Source organism: Schistocerca gregaria, chromosome X (assembly GCF_023897955.1).
Source record: "Schistocerca gregaria isolate iqSchGreg1 chromosome X, iqSchGreg1.2, whole genome shotgun sequence".
Classification (NCBI taxonomy): Eukaryota; Metazoa; Arthropoda; class Insecta; order Orthoptera; family Acrididae; genus Schistocerca; species Schistocerca gregaria.
In genome coordinates, this window is record NC_064931.1 from 126,489,313 (window position 1) to 126,515,167 (window position 25,855).

At 42.9% G+C, this 25,855-nt stretch overlaps 1 protein-coding gene across 2 annotated transcripts in view; it reads right to left on the reverse strand.

Annotated features, from left to right (window-relative positions):
• The window catches only part of LOC126297828 (bone morphogenetic protein receptor type-2), a 367,974-nt gene that overhangs the window by 244,292 nt on the left and 97,827 nt on the right, over nucleotides 1-25,855 (reverse strand). For both annotated transcript variants that reach the window (XM_049989074.1, XM_049989073.1), the window contains exon 4: nucleotides 22,086-22,185. In XM_049989074.1, the coding sequence (XP_049845031.1) occupies nucleotides 22,086-22,185 (100 nt within the window). The remainder of the gene's footprint in view (nucleotides 1-22,085; nucleotides 22,186-25,855) is intronic.

Consider the following 25,855-nt stretch of genomic DNA (forward strand, 5'->3'; position numbering starts at 1 on the left):
CTGCACGAACATTTCGACGCCGTTTGCAGCAGCGTGGAGACCATGGCTGCGGTTATCCTTGACGCTGCATCACAGACAGGAGCGCCTATGATGGTGTAGTCAACGACGAACCTGGGTGCACGAAAGGCAAAACGTAATTTTTTCGGATGAATCCAGGTTTTGTTTACAGCATCATGATGGTCGCATCCGTGGTTGGCGACATCGCGGTCAACGCACATTGGAAGCGTGTATTCGTCATCGCTCGGCGTGATGGTATGGGGTACCATTGGTTTCACGTCTCGGTCACCTCTTGTTCGCATTGACGGCACTTTGAACAGTGGACGTTACATTTCAGATGTATTACGACCCGTGGCTCTATCCTTCACTCGATCCCTGCGAAACCCTACATTTCAGCAGGATAATGCACGACCGCATGTTGCAGGTCCTGTACGGGCCTTTCTGGATACACAAAATGTTCGACTGCTGCTCCACATCTCTCACCAATTGGAAACGTCTGGTCAATGGTGGCCGAGCAACTGGCTCGTCACAATACGCCAGTCACTACTCTTGATGAACTGTGGTATCGTGTTTGAAGCTGCATGGGCAACTGTACCTGTACACGCCATCCAAGCTCTGTTTCGCTCAATGCCCAGGCATATCAAGGCCGTTATTACGGCCAGAGGTGGTTGTTCTGGGTACTGATTTCTCAGGATCTATCCACCTAAATTGCGCGAAAATAATCACATGTCAGTTCTAGTGTAATATATTTGTCCAATGAATACCCGTTTATCATCTGCATTTCTTCTTGGTGTAGCAATTTTAATGGCCAGTAGTGTACATTTTCAGTGGCGAGAGAGTTACATGATTCCACATAAACAGCAATGCAGTTCGAGGAGAGTCCTCGGACACTTTTCTGACGTTTACAAACCGCCCGTAACCTGTCCGAATCACTGCACTAACAAACTCTGGTCAGTCACGAACAGTTTGAGTTCGGCGAAATCACTGTTCGACAGCAGCGCGCATGAGCGTTCACGACTGGGACAATTATCGCTGGAACGAAGCTCACGGTACTTAGTACTGTACGCACCAGGTAGAGAGAATGAAGTTAGCACAGTACGCAATGAAATCTTTCAGGAAATGTTGAATACTTTACGACCTGCAAGGCTGATTCAGCGCTGTTATCGCAGAGGTGGTTCAGGGGGGAGCGTAGCGACAGAACACGAAAGCTCGACCGCAAGCGCCAGCTCGGCCATAAAGTGAAAAGCAGGTGCGGGGAGATGATGTGTGGTGCAGGCGCCTGGCGCCGCAGTGTTGAGTCTGGCTGCCTTTACGACTTCCGCAAGTGGCGCCGCGAGGCGCGTCGTATCAGATTTACACCTGCCACAACTCTCGCAACTGGTAAACATGTCGCCACTGTTCTCACATGTGCCATCCAACACTTCACTGTGCAACAACATCAATTACTTCACGACCACCGTCTGCCTGTGCGTTCCGTAAAAACGGATGGCTGTGTTAAGACATTCGTGTTGCTACAAGCTTGACGAGCATTTGTACAAGTATGCACAAATCCCTTCCACGTCCGTTTTTGCAAGCGTCAATATGAATACATTGAATATGTCAAATCAGACAACGCTCTATTGCTGATATGAAAAAATGAATAAAAAGTGAAAAAACTATACAGTAGACGCGATATGTGGTGTTAAGACAGGTAAACGAACGAAAAACGTATTATGTTTACTCAGTACGTTATAGATGTATCAACACTGTCTATACTACGCGATTACTGTGCGAGTCACATTCACGTGCTTTTGCGGTAGGTTCTAAGGACCAGTTACAGACTATTTCTTTATTTCATTCCACTGTAGTACGAGTGAAAAATGAACATCTCAATCTTTCCTTGCGAGCTACGATTCCTCTTACTTTATCACTATGGTCCACTCTCTCCATGTAAATCGGAGTCCACAAAATAGTTCGGCAAGCGGAGCAGGAAGTTTATAATTGAAATTTCGTGAAATGTCACGCTTCATCAAAAACAATCCGCTGAATTACAGCCCGATAAAGCCCACGTCGAGCCGGCCGCGGTGGCCGAGTGGTTCTAGGCGCTTCACTGCGGAACCGCGCGACTGCTACGGTCGCAGGTTCGAATCCTGCCTCGGGCATGGACGTGTGTGGTGTCCTTAGGTTAGTTAGGTTTAAGTAGTGCTAAGTTCTAGGGGACTGATGACCTCAGATGTTAAGTCCCATAGTGCTCAGAGCCATTTTTGCCAACGTAGACTCGCAGTTCGATTTTGGAACATAAAATGTCCTCTAACATTATGAACCACCTCGAACAAAACGATCTATTGACAAATAGACAACACGGGCTGAGAGAACATCGTTCTTGTGAAACACAACTAGCACTTTATTCTCACGAAGTAATGAGTGCTATTGACATAGGCCATGAAACTGATTCAATTTCTTTTGATTTACAGAAGGCTTTTGACTCCGGTCCTCACAAGAGACCTCTAATTAAATTGCGTGTCTATGGATTATCATCTCATCTGTGTGACTGGATTAGTTCAAAAGGGGTCAAATGGCTCAGAGCACTGTGAGACTTAACATATGAGGTCATCAGTCACATAGAACTTAGAACTACGGTTCCAGACTGAAGCGCCTAGAACCGCTCGGTCACATCGACCGGCTGACTGGATTCGTGATTTCCTGTCAGAAAAGCCAGAGTTCGTAGTAACTGACGGAAGGTCATCGAGTGAAACAAAAGTAATATCTGGCGTTTCCGAAGGAAGTGTGATAGACCCTCTGTTGTTCCTGATCTACATAAACGATTCAGGAGACAATCTCAGCGATCCTCTAAGATTGTTTGCAAATGATGCTGTCATTTTCCGTCATGTAATGTCATCAGATGATAAAAACGAATTGCAAAATGATTTAGACAAGATATCTGTATGGTGCAAAAAGATATGAAAATTATGAAGTCATCCACATGAGCAGTAAAAAGAATCTGATAACTAAATCACACAACTCTAAAGGCTGTAAACCTAACCAAATATTTAGGGACTATATTTACGAATAACGTAAAACGGACCAAAAATGTTCAAATATGTGTGAAATCTTATGGGACTTAACTGCTAAGGTATCAGTCCCTAAGCTTACACACTACTTAACCTAAATTAGCCTAAGGACAAACACACACAACCATGCCCGAGGGAGGACTCGAACCTCCGGCGGAATCAGCCGGACAGTCCATGACTGCAGCGCCTTAGACAAAACGGACCAATCACATAGATAATATTGTAGGGAAAGCAAACCAAAGGCTGCAATTTATTGGCAGAACACTGCTCTTCTGGACTACTGCTGTGCGATCCACATCGGAAATGATTGACGGTAGACATCGAAAAATGTTCAAAGAAGGGTAGCTCGTTTCGTAATATCGCGAAATAGGGAAAAGGGTGCACGGATATGATACCCGAATTGGGGTGGCAGTCATTAAAGCAAAGGCGTTTGTCGCTCCGGTTGGACCTTCCCATGAAATTTCAATCGCCAACTTTCTGCTCAGAGTGTGAAAACATTTTGTTGGTGCGCACATACATAAGAAGACAGGATCATAATAATAATATAAGAGAGATCAGAGTTCGCACGGAAAGATCTGAGTGTTCGTTTTTCCCGTGCGCTGTTCGAAAGTGGAACGGTAGAGAAGTAGCTTAAAAGTGGCTCGATGAAAACTCTGCCAGACACACAATTGTGAACTGCAGAGTTATCATGTAAGGTGTGGAACAAGCGTTTGTTTTAATGATTGCTACCCCAAACTCGTCTATCATATCAATGTCACTCTTAGAAATAATACAAAAAAGCCACCCTTCTTTGAACTTCTTCGATGTCCTCTGGGAATGTTACCTGGTAAAGATCCCACGCCACGCAACAATACTCCAGAAGAGGATGGACAAGCGTAGTACAAGCATACTCTTTAGTAGATTTGATGCACTTTATCACTGTTAATAAAACTCAGTGTTTCCCTCAACATACTTATCTCAGCATAAACGAGGAAACGTGATAAACCTTCTGTCACTCGTAAGCGCTTTGATTAAAAAGCAGAATGCAATATGAGAAATGTTTTAAGAGCACACGAAAGGCTGAGAGTTATAACGCTATGTATTGCGACCAGGAGGGTTTACGAAGACTTCAGATATGTATCTATGGATATGCTAAACATTTAGGGACAAAAACCTACAGTGGGGGATTCAAAACTATTCTGAGATAAGGACTCAACGGCCGGAAATGAATATTTCAGCGGGGACGGGTCTTGAATTAGCAACGATTGTGAGGAACTTGTCTGTTACGAAACATAAGTAGTTTACAGACAGCCGCCTACCGCATCGCCGTTGACCGAGAGCTAACTTGAAAAACAACACACTACAGTCTGTGTTGTACCCACAGTGGAATTTACAAGTGGTACCAGCTGATGACTGTTAGTTCACAGATATAATGACTTGTAGGCGTGCCGTTAATGCATGTTGCAGCAAGATGAAGCGTCCACAAACCCGAACGAATCTGCAGAGAAAATTTCACAACTGGCGTCGTCCTAACTGGAATGAATCTATTGTAATGGACAGAAACTTACGCGAAAATGCGACTTTCAAATCACACTCGAAGAGTACACCAAGGGTCTCGACAAACTCACTTGTCAACTTGGCACTCGTAACTTTGAACAGTTCCTATGACCTCATGTAGCGATCTCATTATCGAAAATTTATGTCTGGGCTAAAATTATTACAGAACTATGCGACTGGTCCCAACGGCTGTGTACAGAATCTTCAGCCCACACAACTGTTAACGAAGCAACTCAAAATTACGTACGACGATTGGCGATTAAACAATTTTGGCGAGGAGCTGTTTAAAAGAGCGCATATATTGGTTGAAACTAGTCGTCTTGTTATAACTATAGCAATCAAGAAATATTAAAAAGTTTTATGCAGTTCCTAGCAGCTATTAGGTGTAGGTTGTCTGCGTCAGTTAAGTGCCGGTATTGCTAGACTGCTGGTTCTTCTGGAGCCAACAGCAAACTTTGAGCCGGTCGGAGTGGCCGAGCGGTTCTAGGCGCTTCAATCTGGAACCGCGCGACAGCTACGGTCGCAGGTTCGAAACCTGTCTCGGGCAAGGATGTGTGTGATGTCCTTAGGTTAGTTAGGTTTAAGTAGTTCTGAGTTCTAGGGGATTGATGACCTAAGATGTTAAGTCCCATAGTGGTCAAAGCCATTTGAGCCATTTTTGAGCAAACCTTGATTAATAACTACCTTACAGTCTCCCCCCCCCCCCCCCGAATATCTCTCTCTCTCTCTCTCTCTCTCTCTCTCTCTCTCTCTCTCTCTCTCTCTCTCTCTCTCTCACACACACACACACACACACACACGCACACACGCGCGCGCGCGCGCACGCACGCACCATCCGTTTTTGATTCATTGTAATAGGCATTCGATTCAATGCTCCAGAGGAAAGATTTGTTTCCATATTCTCAAACTCTTCCTGCAATCCGCGACTGCTTTGCCACAGATAGTTCAGCATAATGCTGTTACGGATACTACCTCGTAATTTCCAGCTGTTTATACAAGTTAACAAAAATTCGGTACACACGACTGAAAATATATTTGTCGGTATCTTTGCACAATCTTGCGCAACTATGGGTTCAAATGGCTCTGAGCACTATGGGACTTAACTTCTGAGGTCATCAGTCCCCTAGAACTTAGAACTACTTAAACCTAACTAACCTAAGGACATCACAAACATCCATGCTCGAGGCAGGATTCGAACCTGCGAAGCTGTCGCGCGGTTCCATACTGTAGCGCCTAGAACCGCTCGGCCACTTCGGCCGGCTATTGAACTGAAGTTCCCTCTTAATATTCAGATACTTTTGCAGGAGGTGAGGAGCGTGATCGGACTATAAGTTTAAGCCTGCTTTATATTATCTACTGTTTACGAATACATGCATTCCACTTCATATACCTTGTCGGCTTTGTAAACACTCATGTTTTCGATGCAAGTTATTGTGTTACAACTACGGCATTTCACAAAAGTTTTTAACTCTTCCCTTGCTGAAAAGAAAATAAGAAAAGTCGAAATTTAACGACGTGGTAATCCGACATGGTGTGCAGTCTAGGGCGGCCCTGTTGAGGTCATCTATCGTGTGAGCACTGTCCTTGATTTCTAGTGGTCCCAAGCATGGTCAACCGAGTTTATGTCAGTAAATACCACAGGGCATTCCAATGGGTTGAGTCCCGCTCCTGGACGACAGTTTTTACGAGGCGAGCGCGATGTGCTTGTATATTAGTCTCTTCAGCAATGAGCTCATCGCCAAAAAGTTGACTGTAGGGCTGGACAGTATGTTGGAGTGCCCTGTCCGGCTACCACACGGCTTTCAACTTACGATTGGTAGTGATGAGAGGCGAGCGAAATTGCATGCCTGAGACACGTACGGGCATATTGCCGACTCCACACTCTTCTACGATGATTGTCGGGCATCAGTCAAATCTTGCACTAGTCGCTGAAGAGAAACCGACGCCGCTAACCCAGGTTCTATTCCCTTTGATCACTTTCTTCGCGCATATCGGTGCTGCAGGTTTCTGATGTTAATCGTAAGCAACGCCTAAAGGCAATAGCGATAGTTGCGTATTGCTTGGATCGACACTTCCCTCCCAATTACCTTCAAAAAGACAGTTCTGTTGCATTCTCCTTCGATTACTTACGAGCCATAATTTTTAGGTAGTTGTCAAAAGCTGGTTGTTCAAATGTGTGTGAATTTCTAAGGGACCAAGCTGCTGAAGTCATCGGTCTCTAGACTTACACACTAACTTATAATAAGAACAACACACACGGCCATGCCCGAGGGAGGACTCGAACCTCCGGCGGGAGGGGCCGCGCAGTCAGTGACATGGTGCCTCTAACCGCGCGGCCACTCAGCGCGGCCAAAAAGTGGTGGTGTTGACCACAGGGGACCACTACGAGGGAGACATCATCTCGATTTCATGTTCGAATGACGTGATTGTTATGTACTCTAATTGGGAGGCAACTTCCCGTCTTGACGACTCTTCATGCCATTAATGGATAACAGGTGTATGGTGTAAACTTTAAATTTTACGAGTACTTCGAGGGATAGTGGGAAGGGGAGGGAGGAGGGACGGACAAAAATATTAGGGAAGGGAGTTGGGGGATCTAGCTGTGCCAACGATTTGTTTGTCCAGGCTAAACTGCTCACTTTCAGGAGCCTCCGAGAAAGTCAAGACAGTAAGTTTTCCGTCTTTTACATAGATGAACTTCATATCAAAATTTTGTTACATCGGTCCAAGCTGCGCAAAAAGATAAGTGTTAACACTATCTGTGGGAAAGGTTTGCAATGGTAGATTTCTAACGAAAAATTAAGTACGAGAAATACACGAACGGAAAAAAAATCGCAACACCAAGAAGGAGTTGCGTGAAATAAACGAAAGTTAGTAGGCGTATTTCTATATCTGAAAGATGTGTGTTCAAATTTTGCGGCAGTCGCATAAAAGTGGAGTTAGTAGCGCTACTATGAGGATCCAAATAAGGTTTGCTTTAGAAACTCACTGTAACTATCGTGAGTGTTAGTAAGCTTTGGGGTTGGACAGGTGAGTTATCAACACCTCACTGAGTTTGTACGAGGTGGCGTAGTAAGGCTAAGAAAAGATGGATGTTCCTTCTGCGATACTGCAGAAGGACTTGGCAGGAGCGTAGCCACCGTACGTGACTGCCGGCAGCGGTGGTCACGAGAATTTACGGAAGCAAGAAGAGCGGGCTCCGGACGGCCACGTGGCACTACCGAGAGGGAAGACCATCGTGTTCGGCGTATGGCTCTGGTGCATCGTACTGCATCTGCAGCAGCAATGTGAGCGGCAGCTGGCACCACAGTGACACAACGAACTGTTACAAAACGGTTACTTCAAGAACAGCTCTGAGGTAGACGCCATGTGGTCTGCATTCCGACCGACCCCAAACCACCGCCATTTGCGACTTCAGTGGAGTCAAGCAACAGCTTATTGGAGGGCACAAAGGAGGTCTGTTGTGTTTTCTGACAAAAGCTGGTTCTGCCTAGGCGCCAATGACGGTCGTGTGTTGGTTAGAAAGAGGCCTGTTGAGGGCCTGCAAACAACCTGTCTGCGTGCTAGACACACTGGAGTTATGGTCCGCGGTGCGATTTCGTACGAAAACTGGAGCACTCTCGTGGTTATCCCACGCACCCTGACTGTAAATTTGTTTGTAAATGCCGCGCGGGGTAGCCTCGCGGTCTAGGGGGCTTTGTCATAGTCCGCGAGGCTCCCTTCGTCGGAGGTTCGAGTCCTCCCTCGGGTTTGTGTGTGTGTGTGTGTGTGTGTGTGTGTGTGTGTGTGTGTGTGTTGTCCTTACCGTAAGTTAGTTTAAGTTGGATTAAAGAGCGTGTAAGCTTAGGGACCGAACATCTCAGCATTTTGGTCCCATAAGATCTCACCACAAATTTCAAAAACTTGTATGTCAATCTGGTGAATCGACCTCTTGAGCTGCCATTCATGAACAGCATTCCAGGGGGTGTTTTCCAACAGGATAACGCTCGCCCACACATCGCTGTTGTAACCCAACATTGTCTACAGAGGGCCGACATGTTACCATAGCCTGCTCGATCAGCAGACCTGTCAACAATCGATCACATGTCGGGTGTCATCGGATGACAACTTCAGCGTCATCCACAAACAGCATTAACCGTCCCTGTATTGACCGACCAAGTGAAACAGGCATGGAACTCAATCCCACAAACTGATGTCCGGCATCTGTCCGGCACAATGCATGCATGTGTGTATTCTTGCATTCAACATTCTGAGGGTTACGACAATTATTAATGAACCAGCATTTCACATTTGAAATGATTTTGCCGCGCGGGACTAGTCGAGCGGTCTCTGGCGTTGTAGTCAAGGACTGCGCGGCTGGTCCCGGCAAAGGTTCGAGTCCTCCCTCGGGCATGGGGGTGTGTGTTTGTCCTTAGGATAATTTAGGTTAAGTAGTGTGTAAGCTTAGGGACTGATGACCTTAGCAGTTAAGTTCCATAAGATTTCACACACATTTGAACATTTTTTTAAAATGATTTTCCTAACATTATCTTGCAATGTTAATCACTTAAATATTTCACCTAGACAAATGTATTTCCGTAATATCATTACTCATTTTTTGGTTTTGCGCTTTTTCGTCAGTGTATTTGTGCTACATGTTTGCCGCGTTTGTTGTCGAATGCTGAGAAGTACAAGAACTAATTTCTCAGTACCGTTTGGAACGTTTTAAGGAGAAGGCAATCTACTACGTGTGTATCTTCCTACCTTAAATATGATGTGGATCCATCATTCCGCATGAAACGAAAGTGCACCTAAAGCAGTGGATGAAATTCGATAGCGCTGTACCAAAAGGTGGAATCGATTTCATCTCCCCAGAACGTTATGACTGGCGTGTGGTTATGTGTGTAAGGGATTCCAGATTCTGATTACCTTGAAAACGCTTGTGAACCGAACGTCTCAAAAAAATAATACGTGATAAGAGCCTTGGATTGTAAAAGAATAACCTCTTTGGTAAAAAAAATGCATTTGCGACAAGTTCGTCTGGCAGTGGAGAAACTAAGGATTTCGAAGCACGAATTTTTAAAATAGCTACACTATTCGTATTTATTGTCTCTGAATTCCTCCTACTTCCGCAGGCAAAGAAATCGTTTTTGATGGTAACTATAACGGTTTTTTTGCAAGCCGAGACGGTAATCTAAATTGAAATTTAAACGATAAAATCCGTCTACTGTCACGTAATGGCTTAATTCATTATCCCATATACGTACGTGCTTAAGTGTAACTTCATATTTCGGGCTTGCACTGGCACTCGGAGGGCCTTCGTAACCACCTCAGCACCGATATTAATTTCCACCACATTGACACCGCAATGAAGATCTTTTCATAGTCAGCCATGGCCCTAGAATGAAGCTTTGTTTCGAAATGTTCTTATACCAAACAACCCATTGTAAAACAAGACGGATTTTATTTTTAATGTACGAGAAATTTGTGGCTGGAAAATGTTTTGATGTCGATAGTAGCGTATGTGTACATTTCGCAACCCTTCCAGAACTGCATTGCAAGGACAGCATTTACTCACTCGAAAACATTGATAAAATGGATCACTCCGCACAAAAGATCATTGATCTATAAAGCAATGTCTTTACCTGGCAGATCAAAGAATATTTTCATATTGGCCCCTGACAGATGATACCCACTACATACTTCAAGCTTCTGTAGGGGTATGGTTAGTTGAATGACAAGGTCACAACTCAGTCCTGTCAAGTTGCTAAGAAATAAAGTGCTTCTTGATGAACTCAGAGCTCATCGTCTCGATCCTGTCGCAGGAAACACGGCTCGGGGAACAAAGTTGCGCTTTTATTCGATGAATACCCGTTTCTGTGCGTCATATGAGCCAATACTGACATTTAGAGTTAAGAGTAACAACAGCACACAGAATTCTTGGAACAGTGAAGCGCTGCAACCATTATCGGTTTCACTCAGGGACTGGCAAGCTGCACAGTATCAAAGTTGAAGGACCATACGGGCAGTGAACGGAGGTATTATGTGCTGGTAGTGAGAGCAACAAGGTTCCTTCGACGCGAATGTTTCCTCTCAGTGGTGAGTCAGCTTTCAGCTAGAGCATTTCCAATCACATAGCTTCAAGAGAGAGAAACGTTTCTTCACTTGTAACTACAGTGGTGACTGGAACCGTTTGGGGACGCCTCGTTAACGCTAATCAGTATGAAAGTTAACAACTGAAAACCAGACTGTTCCCTTGAGAATTAGCAGAGAAGTCCTCATCTCGTAGTCAGCAACAGATACTGGAGAATGGTGACTGCTAGTCATATTTACAATACATAAGAAACATTAAGTTCTGCAGTCCGACTACAATCGGAGGCTCAGACGGAATTATACGACAAAATTAGTTTTTAGTTTACTCTGATAGCATACATGCTTTTAAACGAAGTAGAATACAGAATAAATGCTCTGAATTACTGTTTATATGCCTCAAGGCATGCGAGGAATATTTCTCTACAGGAAGAACAACCCAGCAGCAGGCGAGGCAGCTCCGTTGAAAGACGCAAAACACAGAAAATGTTACTGAAACACTACACAGGATACCCCAGGAGGAATGGTTCAGTATTGAGGGGTATGGCAGCAATGATCATTCTCAGCATGAAAGTCCAGTAAACATGGGCTCTAAAATTCATACCTTCAGAGCTTATGAGCACTTGTTCATCTTCGATACTTTGAAACATTTCTTCTGCTGAACAAATACTCATAGCTCTTAAGGAGTGCATTTTAGAGCCATTATTTACTATACTTTATTGCTTCGAATGATCGTCCCAGCCATATCCATGAATACATCCTGGGACACCTTGTATTTTCGTGTTCGCTTTCTGTGCGACAGCAATTAAGTGCACTATTTTGAGTTGTTTTGTGATATAGATATCGAAGTTACATAATTCACAAGTTGGCTCTACTAAATGCTGCAGGGAGCATCCTTACACTTACATCTAATGGAGGTGAAGCTACCAGGGTAGATCCTAATGTCCATCCATTCACGCAGTGCAGCTGTTAGTAATCACAAGGTAAACATTTTGATGGCTTGCTTTGTGAGGAATACACACAGATGGACTGTACACACCTAGCAAAACAGACGGTTCAAATGGCTCTGAGCACTATGGGACTTAACTGCTGAGGTCATCAGTCCCCTACAACTTAGAACTACTTAAACCTAACTAACCTAAGGACATCACACACATCCATGCCCGAGAGCAAAATAGATAGAAAGTCTGCAACCTTTTGGACATTAATGCATTATATGTTACAGAAAGGCTGACCGTCGAGGCCTACGAGAAAGGCAGGCTGCGTCGCGAAGGTAGGTCAGAGCTCGCTTGCTTGCTCAGCTCAGCAAACAAATTGTGTTTCTGCACCTGTTAACTCGTAACCAGGTGTGTAGGTACAAACGAGAATTGCATCTTCTACTGGAATCCGCTATTATGGAGTCTTAATGTTATTAATCCTACAATGATCGTAAGTCCATAGACGACCTTATAATTTGTTACCGTTCTACTGGGGTATAATAAAATTAAAACCATGCAAGAATGATTATCAGCTGCACAAGGCACAACTTCTTGTATGAAACGAGGACTGTTAAGCAGAAGAGATTAAATGCTATAATAGGCCGTTATACCATTGGTATCGAGTATTGATATTAAATTTTGTTGTAGCACTGTTAATCAGCAAAGCTTCACAAAAGATTCCAGTAGAAGATGCAACTGTCGTTAGTACGTGCATGTCCAGCTTCAAGGTAACAGGTTTAGAAACACATTTTGTCTGCTGAGCTGAGCAAGCGAGCGTGTTCTGGCCTACCTTCGTGACGTACGCGCCGCGGCCTGTTTTTCTCGTGGGCCTCGCTGACCGCTAGACGAGCTCTACTGGCGTGTAATCAAAACACGCATTTGGTTGCGCTGATCTCAGATCCTGAGATTCAGAAATACTGACTCTGGTATGAGCATAGCGTTGTCTTAAGGCAGACTGCGTGCATTATGACAGACTGTGAACCATGCTTTGCGACAGCACACACAAAAGCAGAATTGTAGACAGAAGCGGATTTCAGATCCTGAGCTCTACAGCTGTTAGCTTAAGAGTTGTCGGAAATATTGTCTTCAAACAGTGCATCCTGTAACATCAAAATAAAACTTCCTACCCAGCGCATAACTTCTTTAATATAAGTATTCCACTGCAATTTTGACATATGATGACATGGTTGGAGACCGTGGCTTCTATTTGAAGACAGATGTTGATGGTGTTGGGACAGCAACCAGCCACAGATTTATTTTCCGTTCCTTTACTCAAAGGTTACCGTTACCGGTTTCGAATCGTTATGATTCATCTTCAGACGGTTTCCATGCTTTCCTTACAACATGTGGTGCAATTTTTTTTACAGATTAATTGTCCCAAAATATAAATAATACATAATTATAACCACGCTACACAGATGGTTGCGTTACAGATTTTCATTGGATGTTACGTGAAATGTCGGTTTCGATTGTTTGTTTTCATAACATTCGTGCAACAGATGTGAATACATTCCCACTGCATTCTTATCGTTGTACAAGTAAATTTTTCTCACTGAACACTTTAGATCTGTCACAGAACAGATTTCTACCACGCACCACATATTTTGATACATACAAAGTATTCCACTGTTCCTTAACTACGTCAAAATGTGCTGTAAGGCTAGTAAGTACGGTGGAATCTAGACACAGTAGTAAACTTCACAGAACTGTAAACAATATTTGTAACACACTTATCATAACTTATCTTTATGTCTAATGTCTTATTTTTGTAAAATTCAACAGCCTTTGCCCTGCTAGTCGAAAAAGCTTTAGTTTACTGCACCCCTATTTGACTCTTACACCGCCTTAAGGCTGCACCATGTTTTTAATCGATACTCTACATGGCAACGACAGGAAAGCTGTTTCAGAATTTGTTTTAGAATTTTTCTGCGAATGCAAAAAAAGATGTCACAGTCCATTCTACTCTGAACGATGCTACGATGTTGAAAAACAAGAACCTGTAATCAAGGAGAACCTAAAAATCCAAGATTGATTAACACTACCTTCAGTTATGTACCCCAACATGTTTCGACAAACTTTGACCGCCTTCGGTGGGTTTTCTTTTGTTATGTTTTCTCGCTATATTCGATTTTATTTGCCAAATAATAGAGAAAATATGTCCTTATAAACGATGTGGCAATAAACTTAGTTTTATTGTTAAATATGTTGTGTTATAGGCGCCGAATGCAAAAATTTTGATTTACCCCACTTAACGACAGCAGCTGATTATATCAGTATCAGGCTGATATTCGTGTGGGCGTGTTCACAAAGTCTCCAGCTGGTGGCGCTAAACATCCAGTTCCTGTCTGAAGTAAGTAGACTGTAAGCGATTATAATGAGTCACCCTCCTCTAGCATTACCTTTTTTGTTATAGAGATAACCGATACCATGTACACTATCGATTCTTGCATAGGTTAAAATTATCTCAACTGATTCATTAAAAGAATACATATGATTATGTTATCGATGTATTACATTTCAGGCTAAAATGTATAAAAAAGAATGTGTTACAATCGATATGTACTGACAGTTAAAATTACTCTTCTTTTGAAATATTTCAAATTACGAAATTTCTGGAATACTTAAGATTCATATTATTAACTGCACAATCTAACGCTACTTCTTAAATTTATTTCTAGATTGACTAACAAAATAATGATATATTTTAGCCAAGTTTCTTCTTTGGTAAAGAAAGTTTGTAAACTCTTTGGAAATTGTGAGTACGGCAGAATGTAAGTAGTGGTGGGCATCCCTCTGATGTAAGTAGACGTTTTCTAAGTTTGCCACCAACTATGTAATTATTGTTTTTTATGGGGAAAATGTAAAAACGGTCTGATGTTGAAAGATGTAATGCCGCATAATGAATAGCAATTATTCTAATTTACGGGTTTCGGTCAACTACATAATCTAGACAACAAACAACGTGAAGACTTCCTTGAAACTGAACTTACATCAGTTCCACGCTTGAGCTAATTTTAATTCATTTTTATTACGCAGTTAACATTATTCGCGCAAATGGTTTGTACCGTGTAATGTTCTCATATTTAACACAGTTGAAACAGTGCGCCTATTTTTTAATGGTTCTCAGAACTCGCTACAAAAAAGGCGACAGCGAGGAACTTAAAAGCTTTCACGGCTGAAAGAACTTTTGGCTGACTATCTCGGAGAGAATGACGACATGAGCTAGAAAGAAACTCGCTGTAGCACAGTGGGCTTATTGAAAGCGGCAATAACTGTCACGTGGGTGACGCGCTGCCCCGAGTTGAGAGCACTCCAGTATGAAGGCCTTGTCTTGTGTGCGCAGGAGCTGTTGTATATCAGCGCTGCGAGCAATAAAAAGCCACGGCACAGCGCATTTGACACACGCGAGCTTTTTGTGGCCGCACTTTATTTCGGTCACATGCAACTGATGTTTTTAATGTCCTAGTGAGTGCTATGCACCGCAGGAAGATTGACTCCCCTCAAATGGACACCGACCTGACGCAAAATAAAGCTTTGGTGTCAGTACTGCATAGCGAGGAAAACGGTAATATACCCATAATAACGATATCGTCCACGGTCCGTAAGACTGTTCCAACTACAATACAAGGGCGTTTCGAAAGCAATATTTCGTCGTCAGCATAAATACTTTCGTTACTGTAGGAGATACGGCGTAATTTTGATGTGTAGTGAAAGGGACCGAAATTTGTATGTAGGTAGTTAATTAATCTAAAAGTTGAATAATAAAAAAAAAGACTAACAGTAGTTAAGACAATGGGCGCGTACCAAAGAGGGGCAGTGTTCAAATCCCCGCCGGCCGGTGTGACCGAGCGGTTCTAGGCGCTTCAGTGCGGAAGCGCTCTGCTCCTACGGTCGCTGGTTCGAATCCTGCATCGGGCATGGATGTGTGTGTTGCCCTTAGGTTAGTTAGGTTTAAGTAGTTCTAAGCCTAGGGGACTGATTACTTCAGATGTTAAGTCCCATAGTGGTTAAAGCCATTTGAACAATTTGTTCAAATCCCCGTCTGGCACTCAAGTTCTCTGTTATTTACTTCAGCTGAATGAATGTCACGATGCTTCCTTAATAAGGCCACGTAAAATTTTCTTCTCCATAATTCTCCTGTACGACAATGTGCCCCATTTCTAACGACTCCGACGTTCACGAAATCTTTAATAATGCAGTTTGTTTATTACTTTCATCCACGAGACACCCTAAACTTCTATTCGGTGACTGGGAAACTCCCACAATAGCTTTCACTTAAGAACTGATTATTTACACATTGCTTACGCAAAGCTTACCACTGTTACAATTGAAAACACTGACATCATTGCGAACACTGTCTCAATATATTTAACAAGTCACGCTCCTAAAAATATTTAAGTGATCAAAGCTTGATTGAATGTTATAACAAATTTAACAGTGTCATACACGGAGCTGCCGTATAAAATTATTATGTAAAGTAAATTAAAAGGAGTTGTTATTTTCAAGTCTAGAAATGATTTGAGACTGCGGATAAAAAGAAAAAATCGCTGTGCTATTCAGGGTTCACGTTGAAGGAAGGGAAGGAGATATCATTTCAAACGGGAACACGCCTAGTAATACACTGAGCTTTTCGATCTGTTCTTCAGGATAGACATACCTTAGCATTAACTTGCATTCAAGGGTACGTTGGTGAGTAGTGTAAACTTCTCTGAAAAGGGACTGTAGATTCGATTTAACGCCTCGTGCATGACGAGGACATTAAAACAGTGAAGTGTTTATAAATGAGACTGAAAATGATTTTGGGTGCGCCAATACTATTAAATATGTTTCTCTTTACGGTTTTGTTGAAGTATGGAAAGGATATCACGTAAAGTTGTTGGATGGCGCCATCACGTAAAGTTGTTGGATGGCGCCAATCTGAAGCGCTCAGTGTGACTTTAGGAATGCAAAATCGAAGAAAATAAGTTTCTTGCAGTTGCTGAAGTGTTTCCATTGAGGGAATCGACAACTGCGAAGGTCAGAATCACTTGGATTACGTTAATGTGGTGCCCGAATCGATGTTTATTTATGGATTAAACGTGATCTCTGATGTTATACAGCGATGCGACTGGTCTGTTGACGACTTCACAGGAAACCACTGATAATTTTCAAGATATGGCAATCGAGAATAGTAAGAGAAAATGCAAGAAGCAGTTGATATTTTAGGCACCTCAACTGAAAACTGAGTATTAAGGTTTAATGTCCCATCAGCTTAGACCCGGAGCACAGTTTCTGACTGGGTCATCTACTTTACTGAAAGAAAAATCTCCGGATTTGCCTTTAAGCGGGTTAGGGAAACAGACAGAAAACTTCTGAAAGGCCGGACAGTGGTTTGACTCTGCGACGTTCTAGATGCCGTAGAGCAGCCATGCGTGACAACTAATCAATAAAAAAACGCATCACGTGTTGTAATGAAAGCATGAAAGCAGTCCCGACGATTAATTGTAATGATTCGAAACCGGTAATGGTACCTTTTGAATAAAGGAACTTAAATTTGTGGCTGGTTGCTGTCTCAATACCATCAGCATTTGTTGCCTTAAAGTATTTCTAGCTTTGACAAAGCAAGAAACCTCCACTCTTTCCTGCTTCTAAGGAATTTCTTCTCGGGCGCTTTTTTTCTAATGCATTCAAATATTCGTTGTCGAAGTACTTTTTCAGTTTTCAGCATATTCTTTAGACAACATAGTTGCGTGGAGAAACAGAATAGTTTACTTGTAATCAGTTATTCAAAATGACAGTCACAATCGCATTATTTATTTTTCTGAGGTCCCAGCCCCCTAGAACTTAGAACTACTTAAACCTAACTGACCTAAGGACATCACATTCATCCATGCCCGAGGCAGGATTCGAAGGTGCGACTGTAGCGGTAGCGCGGTACCGGGCTGTAGCGCCTAGAACCGCTCAGCCACCCCGGCCGGCAATCGGTTTCAAACCGCGATGGGGTCATTTTCAGGGCAATTTACACCATTTGGACGCTCGCTGGAGTCGTCACCCTGGCTGGGCACGGTTGGTAACTACCAAATGGTGTAAATTGCCCTGAAGATGACCCCGGTTGACGACTAAATAATGATGTTGTGACTGTCATTTTGAATAGCTGATTTCTGCATATTTTCTGGAATTGTAACCTTAATTAGTCCTTCACTTTGTAAACTCGATGATCTCGTTGCGTATCGTTTGTTTAGTACCTTATATGCATTAACGTACATCACGGACCCTTCGAGATAACTTTGCACGCAGCTGTGTTGGAGTAAAGCCGCAGTTAAAGCTACGGCAAACATACGTGAGAAAACGCTATCGAACGAATCGCAACTGGTTAACCTTAAGTGTGGAGAGACAAGCTACGATACACTAAATTGACAAAAACCCTCGCTATTGGAAGACCGACGAACTTCCAAATAATGCTAGAATTCTCAGCTTCGTTTACCTTACGATATCATCACAAAAGTAATTTACGCAAATAAATACTGTTAACATACATATCAGCCGGCCTTTGTGGCCAAGCGGTTCTAGGCGCTACAGTCTGGTACCGCGCGAGCGCTACGGTCGCAACTTCGAATCCTGCCTCGGGCATGGATGTGTGTGATGTCCTTAGGTTAGTTAGGTTTAAGTAGTTCTAAGTTCTAGGGGACTGATGACCTCAGAAGTTAAGTCCCATAGTGCTCAGAGCCATTTGAACCATTTTTAATGAACAAACTTTAATATTAATATTGAAGTTCACGAAATCTTTAAAGATTTCGTGAACGACTAAGTAAGAAAGCATCGTGACATTCAGCTGAAGTAAATAACAGAGAACTTTAATGCCGGCTGGGATTTGAACAAATGGTTCAAATGGCTTTAAGCATATGGGACCTAAGATCTGAGGTCATCAGTCACCTAAAGTCTCATAGTGCTCAGAGCCATTTGAAACATACATATCTTTCCTTTGTTACAAGTTCTGTAGTAAGATGATACTTGTAGGTAATAATGCAAACGACAGAAACATCTAAGGACAACTTCTCACACAAATGTAGTGGCAAACACATACAGAAGAAGTTGTCTAGTCATATATGGCGCAAACTAGTAGCTTAAGGGCAACCAGCAGTCATAGTAATTCAGGTATTCGGCGCCCACTGTCTCTTCCGTGGCGGAGTACAAATGAGCATCGGGAACATTTAAGTTTCTGGCTACTACGCTCACTAAGTTTCAGCACAAGTTCAAAACGTACAAATTACCCTCTACATCCTAAACGTAGTATCAGTATATACTCATTAAATCTTCATTACAACACGGAAATGCTTGAATACATTTATCGTTGCCTTCAGATTTCAAGGACTGTTCAGGGTACGATCATCGTATTGTTTGAGTGTACTTTAAGAGCTATTATCGATGTTTATGTGAGCATCTCACTTGTCTTTATGTCATCTGGTGCTTTCTTCGCAACACACTAGACGAACACTCAATAGTTCCTTCCAGATACCAAGCACAGTTTGCTACGACCCAAGAGAGGGTATCGGAAGACTACCTAAGCACCTTTTTCCGTAGAGGACACTGTTAAGCCTGTTTCCTACACTACGGACGTAAACAAAGAAAAAAAACTTATTTATATACCACAATCTGTATCTACCATCATACTAAAACATTGCAGAGCACGCCCAAGTATTTGGGACCACACCGTTCATCGTACACTGTTGAATATGGAGCTTCGCACCAGACCACCCGTGTGTGTTCACATGTAGACCCAACGACATGGTCAATTACAATTGAAGTGGGCACGGGACAATCTGGATTCGACCATCAATCAATGGAAACATGTCGGCTATTTTGATGAATCACATTTTTGCTACACTAGGTCGCTAGTGCGTCTCCACAAACGCCGTCATCGAGGTGAACGGCGGCTCGAAACGTGCAGCGCGCCACGGACGCAGGTTGGTGGAAGCAATCTTATGCTACGGGAGACATTCTTCTGCGCTTGCATGGAGCCTCTAGTAATAATCGAAGACACGCTGACAGCTGCATACCACCTGCATCCCTTCACGCTTGATGTCTCCCCCGACGCCGATGTCATCTTTCAGCAGCATAATTATCCATATCTCACGAGCCAGAAACGTACTACAGTGGTTTGAGCAGCATTATAGTAAACTCACGTCGGGGTCTCTGCGACCAAATTCGTCTGATGTAAATCCTATGGAACCCACCTGGGTCGCTATCGGGCGCCACCACCGTCTATGCAAACCAGCGGCCGATTATTTACACGACATGTGTGTAGACATGTAATGCTACATACTTCCACAAACCTACCAATAAACTGTCGGATCTCTGATAAACAGAATTAGAGATGTATTTCGTTCCAAAGACGGACAAACAAGCTATGAACAGATGGTCATAATGTTCTGGCACGCCAGTAAACTTTTGCACGATTTGATGGTGGGTTTTGATGAATTCAATGAAAGTTACTATCGGATCTTTTTGTACGTGTTGAGAATTTGAACTAACAAGGAAATGAATCACTTCAATAGCACAATCACCTTTCATATAAGTAAACTTTCGTTGACACATTTGAGTCTGATCGTCTACAATGACAGAAGTTCAAGAATTGAATTAAAATTTGTGCCATGGCCAAGACTTGAACCCTGGTCCCATTTACTAGACAGACCTGTTAGCCATTACACCACCTCAGTCTTACAGCTATCAGAGCTGCACGCACCTCCCTCGTCCAAAGCCATCCCCAACACAAACTTTAATTCACATCTTGAGCTTATTTTCCCATCCTTCGATTGTCATATTGCTAACGCTCTCCAGTATTGGAACATCATCCTATCATTAGACGTAATGGGGAAATCCCGCCTCTACCTCAAGTGTAGGTGATCTATAGATACGATATAATTAAATTTTCCTTGTGACATTTGAGTCTCATATTTATCTATGACAAGGATGGAATCTCAAGTCCCGGCCATGGAACAAATTTTAATTAACTTCTGAAGCTTCTATCATATCATAGATAATCAGCTTTGTTCAAAACAAGTGAACTGCTTGATTTGTCGGCTGTCATAGTGATGATGTAAAAAAAAAAGAGATGTTTTCCTACGCAAAAACTCTTGTCATTTTTATATGTACACATACCTGTCTAAGTCAGACATCATTTTATGTGTGTTTTGACATTCAGCGTCACGTGAAGTTGGTCTAAAATCCTAAAGCCAGTTCGTAGCCAAATATTTCCTATTTAACATCGTTTCCTTATAGTGTTTCGTGGAAAGAACGCTATCTTCCCTTCAGGGACTCCCACTTCAGTTCTTGAAGCACCTCTGCAATGCTCGAGTGTTGATCAAACCCGCCAGTAACAAATTTAGCAGCACGCCTCTGAACTGCTCTGGTGTCTTACGTTAATCCGAGGTGGTGGGGATCCCAGACACTGTAGCAGTACACAAGAATATGTCGCACTAGTGTTCTAAATGTGGTCTTCTTTCATTGGATGAACTTCTCAGAATTTCTCCTAATAAACTGCAGTCGATCACTCGCCTTCCCTACAACTGACCTTACATGCTCATCCTATTTCATATCACTTTCCAACCTGACCCCCAGATATTTAACCAAGGAGACTGTGTAAAAGGAAACACCACCAATACAGTATTCGAACATTACGGGATTGTTTTTCCTACTCATCCGAATTAACTTCCATTTTCCACATTTAGAGGGCAAGCTGCCATTGATCACGCCAAATATAAATTATGTGTAAATTATCTTGTATCCTCCAACAGTCACTCAACGACGACACTTTGCCATACACTGCGGCATCATAAGCAAACAGTCACAGATTGCTGATCACCCTCGTCTGTCAGATCTTTCACGTACATAGAGCACGAGAGTGGTCGTATCACGCTTCCCTGGGGCACTCCTGGTGATGCCTACGTCTCTGATGAACACTAATTCGCCGTCCAGAGCAACGTACTGGGTTCCATTACGTAGTAAGTCTTGCGGCAACTCTCATTGTGGGGACCTCTTCCGTATGCTTGGACCTATCGTCAGCAATCTGCAGTGGGGCATGTGTCAAATTCTTTCTGGAAATCTAATAATATTGAATCTGCATGTTGTCCTTAATCCATGGATCACAGAATTTCGTGTGAGGGCACGACAAGCTGAGTTTTGCATGAGTGATGCTTCCTAAAAACGTGTTTATTTGTGGACAGAAGCTTCCTCTTTGGTGAACTGGTTTCGATTACGGAACATATTCTCCAAAACAGAGGAATAAGCGCATTGATTCACAATATTTACATTATGAATTGCTATCCGTGACCAACAGGAGCAATTTTCAAGGTTTCATTGCTACCATTCCAAAAAAAAATCATATTTTGGCAAGCTTTTATTATTGTATTATGTAATAAAAACATACGTACATTTATAAGTTCTTAGCAAGTAATGAAGAATCAAACAGCTGACTTACCTTGTTTTATGAAAGTAACAGCAGTCCCGTTGGTCTCCCAGTACGCGTAACAGAAATTCGTAGATCTCTCGCATGTTTTGTTGGTATGTGTGCTATTTTCCTGAGACACAAAAAAGCAGGAGTTAAAAGTGGCATCACTGTATTGAGTCAATTTATAAAAGTTTTTTATGTATGTTAGCCTCCTCACTTCTTTCCTACGAAATTCGTACACTAATAGAATGAGGAGGAGCCAAAGAATACCATCGAAACTTGGCTTCTATGAAAGATGCACTTAATATTTTTAAAAGAGGTTGAGCGATATTTCAAAATCGTTCTGTATGTCAATAAAAGTTGACGTTATGCGACTAAACTCGGGGAGAACGCGAACGAGCACAATATAAAAACTGCTCTGGCTCCGCATCCTTTCTTCTGCAGCTCATAAAACACATCAAAAAAACTTACGTGGACCACAGTGACAAACGCTTGTCAGTATATCTTGTAGTTGTTGAAGTATATTGTTCAATCAATTATCTTATAGTAAGAAATAAAATAAAAAAAAGAATTGTTCCTTATCATCTTTCTGATAGGTACTAGAGCGACTAACACTGAAAGCCATCTTGTAGAAAGCCTCACACACGGTGCACCGGCAAATACATGCGCTGATCAGTCAGTTCCATTGAAACTACTGACGGCCTTGGGAGAGAGAGTCCTGACAAAACTCTACCATCTGGTGAGCAAGATGTATGAAACAGGCGAAATACCCTCTGAATTCAAGAAGAATATAATAATTCCAATCCCAAAGAAAGCAGGTGTTGACAGATGTGGAAATTACCGAACAATCAGTTTAATAAGCCACAGCTGCAAAATACTAACACGAATTCTTTACAGACGAATGGAAAAAACTAGTAGAAGCCGACTTCGGGGAAGACCAGTTTGGATTCCGTAGAAATATTGGAACACGACTTATCTTAGAAAAATAATTAAGGAATGGCAAACCTACGTTTCTAGCATTTGTAGACTCAGAAGGCTTTTGACAATGTTGACTGGAATACTCTCTTTCAAATTCTAAAGGTTGCAGGGGTAAAATACAGGGAGCGAAAGGCTATTTACAATTTGTACAGAAACCAGATGGCAGTTATAAGAGTCGAGAGACATGAAAGGGAAGCAGTGGTTGGGAAGGGAGTGAGACAGGGTTGTAGCCTCTCCCCGATGTTATTCAATCTGTATATTGAACAAGGTAAAGGAAACAAAAGAAAAATTCGGAGTAGGTATTAAAATCCATGGAAAAGAAATAAAAACGTTGAGGTTCGCCGATGACATTGTAATTCTGTCAGAGACAGCAAAGGACTTGGAAGAGCAGTTGAATGGAATGGACAGTGTCTTGAAAGGAGGATATAAGATGAACATCGACAAAAGCAAAACAAGGATAATGGAATGTAGTCGAATTAAGTCGGGTGATGCTGAGGGTATTAGATTAGAAAATGAGACACAAAGTAGTAAAGGAGTTTTGCTATTTGGGGAGCAAAATAACTGATGATGGTCGAAGTAGAGAGGATATAAAATGTAGATTGGCAATGGCAAGGAAAGCGTTTCTGAAGAAGATAAATTTATTAACATTGAGTACAGATTTAAGTGTCAGGAAGTCGTTTCTGAAAGTATTTGTATGGAGTGTAGCCATGTATGGAAGTGAAACATGAACGATAAATAGTTTGGACAAGAAGAGAATAGAAGATTTCGAAATGTGGTGCTACAGAAGAATGCTGAAGATTAAATGGGTAGATCACATAACTAATGAGGAAGTATTGAATAGGATTGGAGAGAAGCGAAGTTTGTGGCACAACTTGACCAGAAGAAGGGATCGGTTGGTAGGACATGTTCTGAGGCATCAAGGGATCACCAATTTAGTACTGGAGGGCAGCGTGGAGTGTAAAAATCGTATAGGGAGACCAAGAGATGCATACACTAAACAGATTCAGAAGGATTTAGGTTGCAGTAGGTACTGGGAGATGTTGAAGCTTGCACAGGATAGAGTAGCATGGAGAGCTGCATCAAACCACTCTCAGGACTGAAGACAACAACAACAACAACAACAACAACAACAACGATCAGTCAGAACATTATGACCACTGACCTATCGATATAACCCAATCCAGGCGACAGCAGTGTTACCTGGCGAGGAATGACTGCTTATCAGACATACATACATACATACATACAGTGCATGTAGTATCAGTGAACGTGCTGTCCGTGTGTAGAATGGGGAAAATGCGCGATCTGAGTCTGACCGAGGGCAGACTATGATGGCCCGGAGGCTCACCACGAGCATTTCGGAAACCGCACCACTTGTCGGGTATTCGAGCAGTGCTGAGGCAAGTGTCTTTAACACGTGGTGAAACCACGTCCAGACGCCGTGGTGTTGGGCGGCCGTCCCTCATTACAGATGTCGACGTCGTAGGCTGGGCAGACTGGTAAAATAGGACAGGTGGCGAAATGTTGCGGAACTAAGATCAGTCTTTAATGCTGTGCAGGGTACAAGTGTGTGTGAACACGCAGTGCACCGAACACTCCAACAACGGGCATCTGCGTCCGACAATCCGTACATATGCCAATGTTAACACCACATCACCGCCAACTACGATTGGGGCACGTGACCATCGGCACTGGACGTTGGCGCAGTGGCAGAGCGTTGGACGGTATGACGAATCCCGACACCTTCTTCATCATGCCAGTGGAAGGGCGTCAATCCGTCGTCTTCCAGGGGGACAGATCCTCCACATATGTACTGAAGGACGGAGATAAGCTGGCGGCGGCTCCATAATGGTCTGCGGAACATTGACGTGGTCACCCACGGGTCCAGTGGAGCTCATGCAACACTCCTTGACGGCCAACGAGTATCATACATTGGGTGCAGACCACATACATCCCTTCATTACCATCATGTTTTCAGACGGCAGTGGCAGTTTCCAAAAAGATAATGCACCAGTACAAGGCCAACAGTGTGATGGAGTGGTTCGGGGAACAGAATGGCGAATTCATATTGATGTGTTGGCCCCCACAACTCGGCAGATCTGAACCCGATTGAACACATCTGGGATGAGTCAGACTTGATCGCCCACCTCCCCGCAATTTACGGGAATTAGGTGACTTACGTGTGCAGATGTGATGCTAACTCCCTCTAGCGACCTATCACTGCCTCACTGCTTCCATGCCACAACGCTTCGCAGCGTTGTACGAGCCAAAGGTGGACATATCGGGCATTACGTAGCTGGTCATAATGTTCTGATGATCAATATATACTACAATGCATGCTAGTTACGTTTCTTTGCTCGTATGTTGATAACTAACGAAAGGGACAATCAGAGATACTGACTGGCTAAAATTATAGGAGACACTGAGGCTACCGTCGGAAAGCTCTAGTGAGAAGGGGCGCTGCACTTATGCTTTATCTACGGGTCACTACCGAAGCCGACAGGTACGACCAGAACGTGGTCCAGACAAACGATGCCGCGACTGCTATGGAGTGGCGGCTGGGTAGTGTGTTGCGGCCCAACTTTTATCATATGCAGGGTGCATCCATTATGTCTTTAAAAGTTCAAGAGATTGAAATGACGTTTCTGGAAGACCGTAGTAGGAAGAGGGGCCGTAATTTTGTTGTGGGGGCAATACTTTTATCTCTTGCATTAACTTAAGCACTGAGGCGATTTTTTTTAATGGAACGATAAACTTCTTTTAACTGTATTCTGAAGATACGCTCAGGCTACTAAGATAAAACTTATTTCCTTTGCGGCTAC